Genomic DNA, 12,286 nt, shown 5'->3' with positions numbered 1-12,286 from the left:
AACACTGATATACAGTATGAGTCAACAGATTTAATCCATAAATAGACTTTATATTTGTTTCCAAACAGCACAGTTACTATTAGCTGTGTCTCAATTCAAGGGCCGCATCCTTCGAAGGCTCCATTTGAAGACTGAATGCACCAAGGTCGTCTCATTCTGACAAGTGGGTCTATCTGTGGACTCGCAGCATCTACACGACACACCTACTTGATTAGGTTTAGGCATGAGGAGGGGGATGGTGAGCATTAGGGGTCAGGGGGGTGTGTTGTGTAACATGCCGTTACGGTCATGTATTGCGTGACCATAATGATCAGCTGATAACAGCAACAAACAGCCGGAAAGTCGAACAGCTACAGGACGAAATGTGAAATGAGCAAATCAGCACTCAACTTTAATTCATAATGTTAAAAACCACAAACGAAGCCAAAAATCTTGGTGTCGTCATGGACTCAGACCTAAATTTCAACAGCCACATTAAGACAATTACAAAGTCGGCCTACTATGACCTGAAGAATATATTAAGGATTAAAGAACTTATGTCTCAACAGGATTTGGAAAAACTTGTCCATGCATTTATCTTCAGTAGACTTGACAACTGTAACACTGTCTTCACAGGTCTCCCTAAAAAATCGATCAGACAGCTTCAGCTGATTCAGATCCTTTCTAAGACTAAGAAAGTGGATCATATCACTCCAGTTCTCAGATCTTTACACTGGCTTCCTGTCTGTCAAAACATTGATTTTAAAATACTGCTGTTGGTTTATAAAGCACTGAATGGTTTAGGGCCAAAATACACTTCTGATCTGCCGCTACATTATGAACCATCTAGACCTCTCAGGTGGTCTGGGACAGGTCTGCTTTCTGTCCCCAGAGTAAAAACTAAACATGGAGAGGCAGCGTTCAGTTTTTATGCTCCACATATCTGGAACAAAACTCCCAGAAAACTTGCAGGTCTGCTGTGACTCCCAGTTCTGACAGCTGAAGACTTTTCGGTTTGCCTGTTATTAAACCAAATTTGAGGGTTAATATTTTACACTGCACTGTAACTTTTATTCTTCTGTTTTATGTCTTATTCCTTTTTAGCTTCTTTTTATTTCCAAATTTAACACTTTTTAATTATATTTAAATGTCTTTTTACTTGTCTTGCTTTTATATTCTGTCTTGATGCCTTTTATGCTCTGTGTAAAGCACTTTGAATTGCCTTTCAAATGTGCTATACAAATAAACTTGCCTTTTGGCTCATTTAAATGTCGTTGCACTGTTTGTCTTCCTCTCACTACTATTATATGTCGCTGAGCAACTTCTGCCCTCCTGCCCATGGATGTATTATAAGAGCTGGATACCGGACAAATATAAACAAAAATATAAAACCTCCATGGATCAATAATTCATAATAGAAAGAATCATAATTGATGTTGTTTGCCTGTCAACAGTTTTACAGATGTCTCTTTTACAATGGTGGTCTATGGGGAAAATGCTTTTTGGGCCGCAGGGGGATTTTTTGCTGCGATACTGTGAGTGACCACTGGGAAAAATTGTCTGCAAGGCTGAGCGGCGGGGCCCTATAACCCACCCCCACACCCCCTCCTCACCCCACTCCATGAACCCCCCCCCTCAGCCCCTTGACCACTTCTTAGCATTTTTCAAAATTACCGTATTTTCTCTAATAGTGGCCGGTGTTCAATTAAAATAAAGGCCCCGGCCACTATTAGAGAAAATACGGTATGCAGTGGGCGGAGTTAAGCTCATTTGCTCATCAGTTCTGTCCTTTGATGTGTCAAGAATGTCGATGATGTCACACACATCTACATTCCGAATATTCTTAACTTGAAGAACAATTGCACATTCTCACTCATTTGGTACCTGATCGCTCAGCTGTCCAAACCCTCTGAACCGACGTATTCGTTCCTTGCGTTCGACAAACCTGTTTACTGATTGTTTTTTTTCTCTCTGTGGAAAACTGACATCTCTGAAAAATGGACGCCAACGTCATCTTTAAACGAGTCCAACAAAAGAGACCATCCTCTCTCTCTGAAGAAGAGCGATGCCGCTACCAAGCAGAAGTAAGTCACTGTCAAATGTAAAGGTGCACTGTTCAATTTAATGTTACATTTGAGTATAATATGGTGTTTCTGTGAGCTGATTGTTTGCTGAATCTGTCTTGCAGAAAATGATGCTCAGGCAATTCGTGCTCCTGAAGCGGCAGGATCAAGTCCCCGATCATCTAACTGTTCAACAGATGAAGACCTGGCTGCTGACAGGAAGGAGCTTTGTGGAGGAGTAAGTCAAACTGACAGTTTATTTGACTCATATACTGATAGAAAACTGACAAATTATATTACAGCTTTTTTACAAACATGTAGCAGTTGTAGAAAATAATACAATTTATTTTTTATTTTTACAGGTCTCAGGAAATTACAATAATGAATGATGATGGCAGACTCGAGACAAAACATCTCCTCATGGCTGAACTGGTGAGTAAATATAGTGAATCTTCAGACTGTAGTTTGATATGTAAACCTGTATGTAACACTAGTCTACTATAAACCTTTATTATCTTATTGCTGAGACTAACTGAATGTTGTTGACAGGCCTGGACTACAGAGAGGAGATTCTGCCTCAGTCAAATTGAGCAGGAGGTCCAGGAGGAGCTGGACGAGGAGAAACGACTTTCACAGCTGCTGAACAGGAAGGTCACACTGGAGGGCCTTCAGATGTTTGTTACAGTCTTCCGACCAAAAGCAGAGAAGGCTGTGCGAACATATCAACCATCACTGTTCAGCAAGCTGCTGAAATATTTTGGTGGATCTCACATCCCTCCCGTCTCTTCAGGGGATGCAAAGCCACGAGAGCTGTTAGACCTCCAGAAGAGCACTGCACCAGTCATCCAGGAGGTGATTAACACCACTCTTAAGTTCCTCCTGGAGGAACCAAAGTCTGCAGGCCAAATTGAAGCAGCCAGCGTTGAGGTTGGGAGACTGCTGAGGGACTCAGCAGCTCCCTGTCTGCCTCAGTACGGACCTCTCTCTGCAGCTCCTCTGCTCGGGGTCTGCACTATAGCAGCAAGATTCATGGTCAAATCCATCTTTAAGGAGTTTGACCGTTACTCCCAGAAGATCTTCCACATAATGGACTATGATGACAGCTTCTTCTCTGCAAGAGAGGACGTCATCTTTGCGATCCAAGATATGGAAAATAGAGTGCAGGCTGCCGCATGCAGACCTCAGCCTCAGCTCAGCACGGCGGTAGGGTCACAAGAGGGACCTCTGGAGGAGAAGGCGGCTTCTCCAGAGGTCTCATTGGATGAGACAACCCCTGTGAGGACATCCTCATCCTCAAGACTGGAGACCAACGTGATTATATACATGGAGCCGGAGCTGGAAGTCCTGCAGGAGGAGTTGGAGGCTGAGGACTTCGGAGTTAAGAGACAGATGAAGAGGAAGAAGAGAGTGCGTGCCTTCTTCCGTGGCATTTGGAGGGCAATGTCACGCTGCTTCCATTGTCCTTCTGAAGACTAAATAATAGCAATGTCTGTGCCACGGAAGACCAACAAGAGGGACTTCTAGGGGGGAGAGAGGCTTCACAAGTGTCTGTCACAGAGGACTAAAAAGGGGGACATCTGAAGGAGAGGGAGGGTACTTATATAAGAATAATAGCAATGTCTGTGCCACTGAAGACCAAAAAGAGGGACTTCTAGGGGCAGGGGGGTTTCTCCAGAGGTTTCTGCTATAGAACACCAAAAAGGGAGACTTCTGGGGGGGGGTCATACAAAGGTTTCCTCACTGGATGAGGGGACAACCACTGTGACGACCAGAATCAAGTCCCTGATCATTTCAATGTCAGACAGATGAAGACCTGGCTGCTGACAGGAAGAAACTTTGTAAGTCAAACTGACCGTTTATTTGACTCATATACTGACAGAAAACTGACATATTATATTACAGCTTTTTTACAAAACAGTTGTAAAAAAAATAACACAATCTCTTTTTTTAGTTTTACAGATTTCAAGAAATGATCGGGAGACCAGAGACAAAACATCTCCTCATGGCTGAACTGGTGAGTAAAACATAGTGAATCTCCAGACTTCAGTCTAACTGAGCGTTGTTGACAGGCCTGGACCACAGCGAGGAGATTCTGTCTCCATCAAATGAAGCAGGAGGTCCAGGAGGAGCTGAATGAGGAGAAGCAGCTTCCACAGCTCCTGAGCAGGAAGGTCACACTGGATGAGGAGACAACCACTGTGACGACCTCCATGTTAAGACTGGAGACCAACGCAGACTAAATAAAATCAGTGTCTGTAATATCTGTCTGTAATGCTTAACTGCATTAAATAAACCAGTGCAGTGCACATTCAAAACATGTCTGTTGGTAAAGGGCTGATTGCTTGGCCTCCGGATGTTACAATGTTACAATGAATACAGTTGATATGATGTGTGAATGAGTAAATACACCAAAAACAGGAAAGAAACTAACACTCTATTATACACAGATTATATGAATAATACACACAGTACTATGGTAGTAAATACATGTTCTCTTCTCATTTCAAGTAAAATAAGGGCTGCATTTAAAAATGAAATAATGTGCATCCTAAAACAAAGTGGATCGATCATATTTTCTGTGCCTTCACTTCAGATTTGAGTGGGTATGTTTGCTCAGAAGACTTGTACTTTGTCTGTAGTGGTGTTTCACAATTACCACAGTCTAGGAGCAAATGAGATAAACTGGTTTTGAGCAGTTACTGAATTTATATCAGCATATCTTGGAGGCAGTACTTGTTTTGGTCCACATTCACTACAGAAACATCAAGAAACTAATAAATCAAATATTTAATTCAAACATGTAAATTTTACCTGTATACTTCCTCTGAATCAACAATGGTTGTAGAGCTGCATCTAATGATTATAACCTACCAATTATTTTATTAATTAATAGATTTTTTTGTCTGTAAAATATCAGAAAATATGAGGTGGTCATATGAAAAACTCAAGACACTCATCAGCCAGACATTTGTCCGTTCTCTGTTAAAGAGCAGCTGAGATTGACACTAAAATGAGAATTGGTGGTCCATCTTAGAAGTCAGTCCACCTTGAGTGAGCCTGGTCAGGTTAGGCTAACGCGTTGTTGCTAACTTGACAAGCTGGACGAGTATTTTCTTTGTCTTGAGGAGCTGCAGCATTTATTAACTGACACAATGTAGTCTGTACTGCCAGATTGACAACTTACTGATAAACTTTTCATCTGCTCCGCTCGTATTCACGTCACTTTTCTGGCGCTCTCTGCACTCGCTCACCCACACGCGCTCATTTACACATGCACGCACGCACTGCCCTATTCTTTAACGGAGCTATGCTAGTCTTGTACCTTTCACGTAGATGTCCTTTGAAGAACGAAGAGAGGGAGGATAACTCAAAACAATTCCACAATAACGTAGAGTGTTATTGTGCTTGAGAGAAAATTATTAGTAGCCCATTGATATTAATGATCGTCTGAACTTTTAGCACTCATAATTTTGCAGTGGCGGTGCGGTGCTGCTGAATGGATATAGGGGAAACACTGTAGCCTACTCTAGCTTAAAGGGGACGTATTATGCTTTTCCTTATTTTCAGACGTATATATATAATGTCACAATGTCGGATGTTCATGCTAAAAGTGGCCGATGTGTCAAATAACGAGGTAAACGTATGTAGCAGTAATCCCTGTGAGCAAAAAGCTGCAGCTTCAGATTGCTCTGAACACTTGGTTTCCAACATTTTTTTCTACTTTCAGCCTGAGCTGACATCAGTTCGTGACAAATTTCTTTATATGGACATCTGCTACGTGCACAACGCGCGAGTTCGCTGCTCTGCTCCGCAAGTAGTTACGCCAAGCCACAACGCCATTATACAGCACAGCAAAGTAAAATAAGTAGTTTACTTGTTGAAGGTGTGCTGGTTGTCTGAAGCTCTTCAGAAAACATCTCGCTGTAGCTGTTTCTGCTTGTATTATTCCTCCCTGCATTATTTGTAACTGATTTCAACCGTTTTTTAGCGCCGCTAACAAAGTTCCGCTAAGTCAGTGAGGAACACGTTTTTACTTCCTGTAAATTCTTCAGAATAAAAGTCTCCCGTTAGTTAGTCATGTAAAAGCTTTTGATTTGAAACAGTGAAGCAGGAAATGTTTGGTTTGCAGTGACGGTAAAATTACATAACTCTGCAGCTAAAAGCTGGCCAATCAGAACAGAGTGGGCTCATCGGGAGGCGGGCCTTAAAGAGACAGGAGCTAAAACGGAGTGAAAGAGAAACTGTGTATATTGAGAAGCTGCATAAAGGGCCAGTATGAGATAAATAAGGAGTTTTTTAAACTTTGAATCATGCAGAGCTACTCTAGTGGAGTCTAAAAATAAAAATTTAGAGCTGAAATGAGCATAATAGGTCCTCTTTAATAGTCTACCTCCTTTGGGCTCAATCCATAATCAGCTGCATGTGTCAGGTAGTTTCTCAGGAGGATTTCCTTTTCTGTGGAGAAAACCCTCTTGGGGGGTCCAGTATCCTGCTCTGGGAAGTGATTTGGATCTCTGGCACTCTAGCCTCTGTCTATTCTTGTGAAAACAGTACAGATTCACATGGAGAGGAGGAGGAGAAGAGAGGAGCTCAGTGCATCATGGGTAGTCCCCCAGCAGTCTAGGCCTGTAGCAGCATAACTAAGGGCTGGCCCTGACTATAAGCTTTTCCACACCATTCTACTTTTGGAGACTCTAGGAACCACAAGTACGCCTGCTGTATATACATTTAATAATAATAATATTTTTATTTATATAGCACCTTTAAAAACAGAGTTTACAAAGTGCTTTGACAGACAAAGCAGAAGCGGCACAATGCAAAGCAAAGACACGACACAGAAAACAAAAACAGGTTTTTTGTTGAACTATGTGTCAATTAGGCTTCACTTCCTGTTGCAATACTACATAAGTGAAATATTAATGCAGCAATACATTTACCAGAGGGCAACTGACATGGATATACATTTTCATGAATACTGGACATTGCATGTAGGAGATATGTTTTAATCGACATTGTTTATTATAGCTTGATACATAACTATTATTAATACAAAAGCTTGAGAGGCTCATTTTCCAAAGTCAGTGTGTTTCACATCATTCCTTGTCAGCTATACTGATTTCAAGCACAATTTGCCTCTAAACTAACTTCACTTCAAAGTTTTTCCTTCAAACTTCACATAATTCAAATATGTATAACAACAGAGCATAATTGGAAAGATGCCATTTGATACAGAGGCTCCAAATGTTCCATGTTCAAAATATAAACAATAATCATAAACTATTTGAATATACTTTCCTTTCATCTTTCATCTTTTATTTACATTAACACATGTTGACATCATTCCTTCTCTTGCACATAAGAAAAACTGTATTGCTACATAAAAATATTTATTCAATCTGTGGAGAACATAAACTCTGTCTCAAGTCTATGTGTTCTCGGTCTTTCTTACGGGGCTTTAAGTGAGGCCTGGAGCCTGCAGACTTTGACATGAAGATGAAGAGGTAGGGGTCCAGACAGGCATGGAGGCAGCACAAACACACTGCCACATTAAAGTACACATTCAAAATATCTGTTCTGTTCACAGACAGTTGCATGTAATGGAGGAAGTGCAGGAGTCCAGCGGGGGTAAAACACACCAGGAAGATGACAAACACCAGTGAGCTGGCCTTGATGTACATCGTCCAGTCGAGGTGTGACTGGTTGAGCTCACAGATGATCCGGGCGAAGCACACAACCGTGACCACCAGCGGCACCAGGAGGCCAAAGATGGTTAGTAAGAGGTTGTAGTAGAGCAGGAAGTTATGGGAGCTGTAGTACAGAGGCAATACGTCATGGCAGGTGATTCGGCCCAGTTCAGAGAGCAAATAGGTCTGCTGAACGAGGAGCTCAGGGATGACAGCGGCACCAAACACCCCCCATACGGCCAAGCTGACCCAGGCAGTGCACATCCTCTTGGGAAGACTTTTGTACATGAACGGGTGCACTACAGCCAGGTAGCGCTTGATGCTGATGCATGCCAGCATCTGGGCCGAGCAGTAGAGGTTGCCATAGAAACAAGCTGTGACCACTCGACAGGCAGCCTCTCCGAGCTCCCAGTGGTTTCCATGGAGATAGTAGTGAGCCTTGAAGCAGAGGGAGAGTAGGAGGAAGAGGTCGGAGACAGCCAGGCTGCAGTAGAGTATGGCCGAGGACACCTTCCTAATTTTAGTGGCCAAAGTGCACAGAATGGCAACATTGGCTGGGACCCCGAAAGCCACGACAAACATATAGAAAATGGGGATGACCCTCGTGCTCAGAGAGCCGTTGAGGTAGCCTGTTGTGCTGCTGCTTGGTAACAGCAGTGCTGGAGGGGAATGAGGTGAAATGGGAGCTTGTGTCCCGTTAAGGTCAGGAGGGAGCTGACTCTGAATGTTCCCGAGAAATGATGCACGCCCAGAGCGGAAATTCTGCTCCTTTACTTTCCCTTCCCCTGCAACAAAAACAACAAAATACAAAAGTTAACAAGAATTCTAACAATTATATTGATTCTTTGGCTCATAATCATAGGGAAACCACTTTTGGTGCTATACAGCACCTATCTTTAAAGGTGCTATACAGCACTTTTGTCAAATGGTGCTATAAAGAACCATTAAAGGTGCCATATAGCACTATATCACTTTAACTAAAATGGTGCTAAATAGTACCCAAAAGTGGTTATTTGGCTTGTAATCATAGGGGCGTGTACAGATGGAGCCACAATGATGACAGGCAGGCATGTCTCCTTTTCAGGCCTTCTTCTTTTTTCCCCAACTAAACTAACCTGAAGAACCGAACCAGTAGAGAACCTCTAAAGAACCACACAGGGGCTTAAAAGGTTCTTTGTACGGCAGCGGTGCTATATAACATCTCAACCACCTGAAGAACCGTTGAAGAACCACCATTTTTTTGTGTGTTCAGTGGTGCAAAATATAAGTACATTTACTCAAGTACTGTACTGAAGTACAATTTTGAGGCGCTTTACTTGAGTATTATCATTTTATGCTTCTTGATACTTCAGAGGGAAATATACTTTTTACTATACTAGGCTACATTCATTGCACAGCTTTAATTACTTTTCAGATTTAAATTTTGCATAAATTAACAAACATGAGCTTATAAATTACACTGCGTTGTCAAAGATCAAACCAGTTGTTTCCAACTTTTCAGTCTTGTGAGCTCTCGTATAAAATCAGTGTCTAACTGTGTCACTTTGTCATGTTTCAGATGTCTGAGTTGTCTGAGACATTTCCCCCCCTAAACCTCTTACATGGTTTCATTTCATTTTCATTTCAATAACTGTTCAAATGATCCAATAATTCACAAAAAAACATCAGAGCTTTGTTTTTTCTTCTTTCCTGTCCCATTAATCATCTCACGACCTCTCAGATTTATCCATAAAAAAGAGTTGAAAAAGGATTTAAACAATTAAAGAAATATCAAGTTATTGACTAAACAGTTCTAATATTGATAATAAAATACCTTGTCCCAGTTACAATAATGTGTTGTCCAATATGTAATATATATTATCTAATACAATATAATCAACTCTTCACTTTTGTTACTGATAGATGTCAGCAAAGTGTATCAGCAAATAATATTTTACATTATATTCTACACTTAAGAAAATCACCAGATGAGTTTATGAAAGGTTCATAGTTAAACAATACAGAAGTATATTCTTAAACTAAAGCATTTCTTACCTTTCTTTTGGAGTGTACCACTTAGACAGAGAACAAAAATGAAACAAAACAGAAGTTTCCCCATAATTTCTTATCTTTGAACAGCACTCAACTCAAGCACAACAGTCACATCTCACTTATCTACACTCAGCTCCACATTTCATCGCTATTTAAAGTCACCTTGGTCCGATGCTGCTCTGTCATCACTCAAATGCAACCACGTTAAAAAAAAGAAACTTGACATTTTCGCTGAACAGGAATGTGGGTTGTCCTTGGTTTGTGTTTTGTGTGTTCTTGTGAACCAACAGTTTCACATCTTGATCTTGATCTTGATCTTTATCACTGCATTAATATTTAAGATAAATGTTTACAGCCTGACATTTTGGCGTCTTTGGAAACGTTTTTGGAATTTTTTTCCCCCAGAAGTGTGATGCCAGGAGGGATTTAGTGAGGTTATACATGCTAAAAAAAGTAGGTTAAGTGGGGAAATGCCTGTCTGGAGATGATGAGCGTGTTTGAACATGAGCGGTTTTGTTTAGTCTTCATCTTGTTGTCTTGTTTTTTCCATGAAGATACTGTATTTCATGTCATATTTTGGTTCATCAACCCTTTAGAAAACTGTGTTTCTGATGCTTCAGCTGGCAACACACTTCTCTGCTCAAGCCCCTCGGTAGACCTAGACATCTCTTCAGGTAGCTGCTGACTCTCCTCTCCAGGTCTGAGATGGTGGAGATCGGGAACTCATGGAGGAGCAGCGGTCAGAAGATCCTTGGCAGAATCCTGTGTTGATAAACCCAGGCCATGAATTTCCTCAGAAGGCCAATCCTGTCAGCATCTCTCAGCCACACTTCCAACACTGCATTTTTATATTTATGACTCAGAGTCTGAAGAGTTTTATTTGCACATTCCACTTGATATTTTGTTATTTGATCTTTATCTGTGCACTAATCCAGCTGCGCACAGACGTATATTAGATGCTATACGTGGGAAGTGATGTTTCCACCCTTGTGGATGCCCGCTTCCCACCTGTGATGTCACCACAGATATGCAACTAAAAACATTACAGATGACTCGAAACTGAGATCAAAATGAAACGCATCTGCTCTGCACTGCAGTTGAGTATACCAAAACATAAACATGTTGTTTCCATATTTGGTGGAAGAGAGGCAGAGAAGAGAGAGGCAGTGACAAACCAGCGAGGTTATGTTTACTGTAACACTCAAAAATGGTCAAACAGTCATCCTGGGCCACACGCTTACGAGAAAGTTTGCTATGATTTGAAGAATTCACAGAATTTTACCAATTAATAGGCACTTTCATGTTGTGTTTTATTCTATTTTTGGCATACACACACATAAAACATAAACTCACTGAGATACATTTATTACAGGGCAGCATTCCTTCATTAATCAAACATGCAGGCAATGGTGGAAAATTACTAGACATTTTCTCAAGTACTATAAAATTTTGAGGTACTTGTACTTTAAGTATTTCCATTGTATGCTACTTTACACTACTAGTTTATTCCATTTCAGGGGGAAATATTGTACTTTTTACTCCTCCACTACATTTATTTCACAGCGATAGTTAGTAGTTACTTTTCAGATCTAATATATATTTGTAATTAATTCATATCACTTTGTAAAGATCTGTTTTCACTTTGACTTTAAAAGGGATTATGCTCATTTCCAGCTCTATCATTTTATTTTTGGACTCCGCAAGAGCAGCTTTGCATGATTCACGGTTCAGGAAACTCGTTATTTATCTTATACTGGCCCTTTATGCAGCCCCTCAGTTCAGTCCATAGACCGTAAAAAAATATGGACGTAGTTAACCTGACGTCACTGATTGGTTTGTGGACTGCAGTTTTGAAGCCTTGAATTTGGCAATTTGACCGTCGCCATCTTTGATTTTTTTGGAGCCAGAAGTGACCATATTTGGAAGAGAGGGTAGCGCTGACCCTAACGCTAGCTGCTAGCATTGTTAGCATGGTGCATTTACGGCCCATGGTTAACTGTGATAATGCTAATTTTCACTAGCAAAAAACAGGCTTAAAACCATTAAAACAAAACGTACTTAACGGAAAAACTGACCAGCCGACTCCTTAGAGGGTCTTTAGTACAATCAAACACTAAATCCACCACTGTTTCTAGATCTCACCAACTTGGAAGTAACATTTTCTACACAACTTTAGTCCCCATAAAATTAAAATTTGGAACAATGAAATGATTTTTTCAAAATACAAATCCATATTCCTTAGAAACTGACACCTTCATGGTATTGCTTTTGTATCTGATTTGTTTAATGATAAGGGACTTTTGTGTTCTTACAATGCATATCTGATTGTTCAGAACTTCCCTCTCACACATCGAGAATTGCTTGTTTTTAAAGCTATTCCAGATGGTCTGTCCCACTTAATGAACAGCCACATTGGGTATAAAGATATGAAGAACTTAAACTACAAACCATGTATCGGAGGTTTAGATATCACAGATTGTAAATGCAATAATAAACATATTCAAAATGAATTACACAAACAAAGATCAC

At 40.7% G+C, this 12,286-nt stretch overlaps 2 protein-coding genes across 2 annotated transcripts; one reads left to right on the top strand and one right to left on the bottom strand.

Annotated features, from left to right (window-relative positions):
• Positions 1 to 1,757: 1,757 nt before the first annotated feature.
• Positions 1,758 to 4,361, top strand: LOC137170718 (uncharacterized). Its single transcript, XM_067574264.1, has 5 exons — positions 1,758 to 2,063; positions 2,168 to 2,280; positions 2,405 to 2,474; positions 2,592 to 3,880; positions 4,002 to 4,361. Exons 1-4 carry the CDS (start codon positions 1,977 to 1,979, stop codon positions 3,516 to 3,518), a joined length of 1,197 nt encoding a protein of 398 aa, XP_067430365.1. The 5' UTR covers positions 1,758 to 1,976; the 3' UTR covers positions 3,519 to 3,880; positions 4,002 to 4,361.
• LOC137171289 (proteinase-activated receptor 3-like) lies at positions 4,086 to 10,120 on the bottom strand. Its single transcript, XM_067575213.1, has 3 exons — positions 10,111 to 10,120; positions 7,492 to 8,511; positions 4,086 to 4,201 (listed from the first exon to the last, which is right to left on the bottom strand). The coding sequence occupies exons 1-3, from the start codon at positions 10,118 to 10,120 to the stop codon at positions 4,086 to 4,088; spliced, it is 1,146 nt and encodes a 381-aa protein (XP_067431314.1).
• Between the last annotated feature and the right edge of the window lie 2,166 nt (positions 10,121 to 12,286).

Source organism: Thunnus thynnus, chromosome 19 (assembly GCF_963924715.1).
Source record: "Thunnus thynnus chromosome 19, fThuThy2.1, whole genome shotgun sequence".
NCBI classification, from domain to species: Eukaryota; Metazoa; Chordata; class Actinopteri; order Scombriformes; family Scombridae; genus Thunnus; species Thunnus thynnus.
This window is presented reverse-complemented; position numbering and strand designations above follow the sequence as displayed.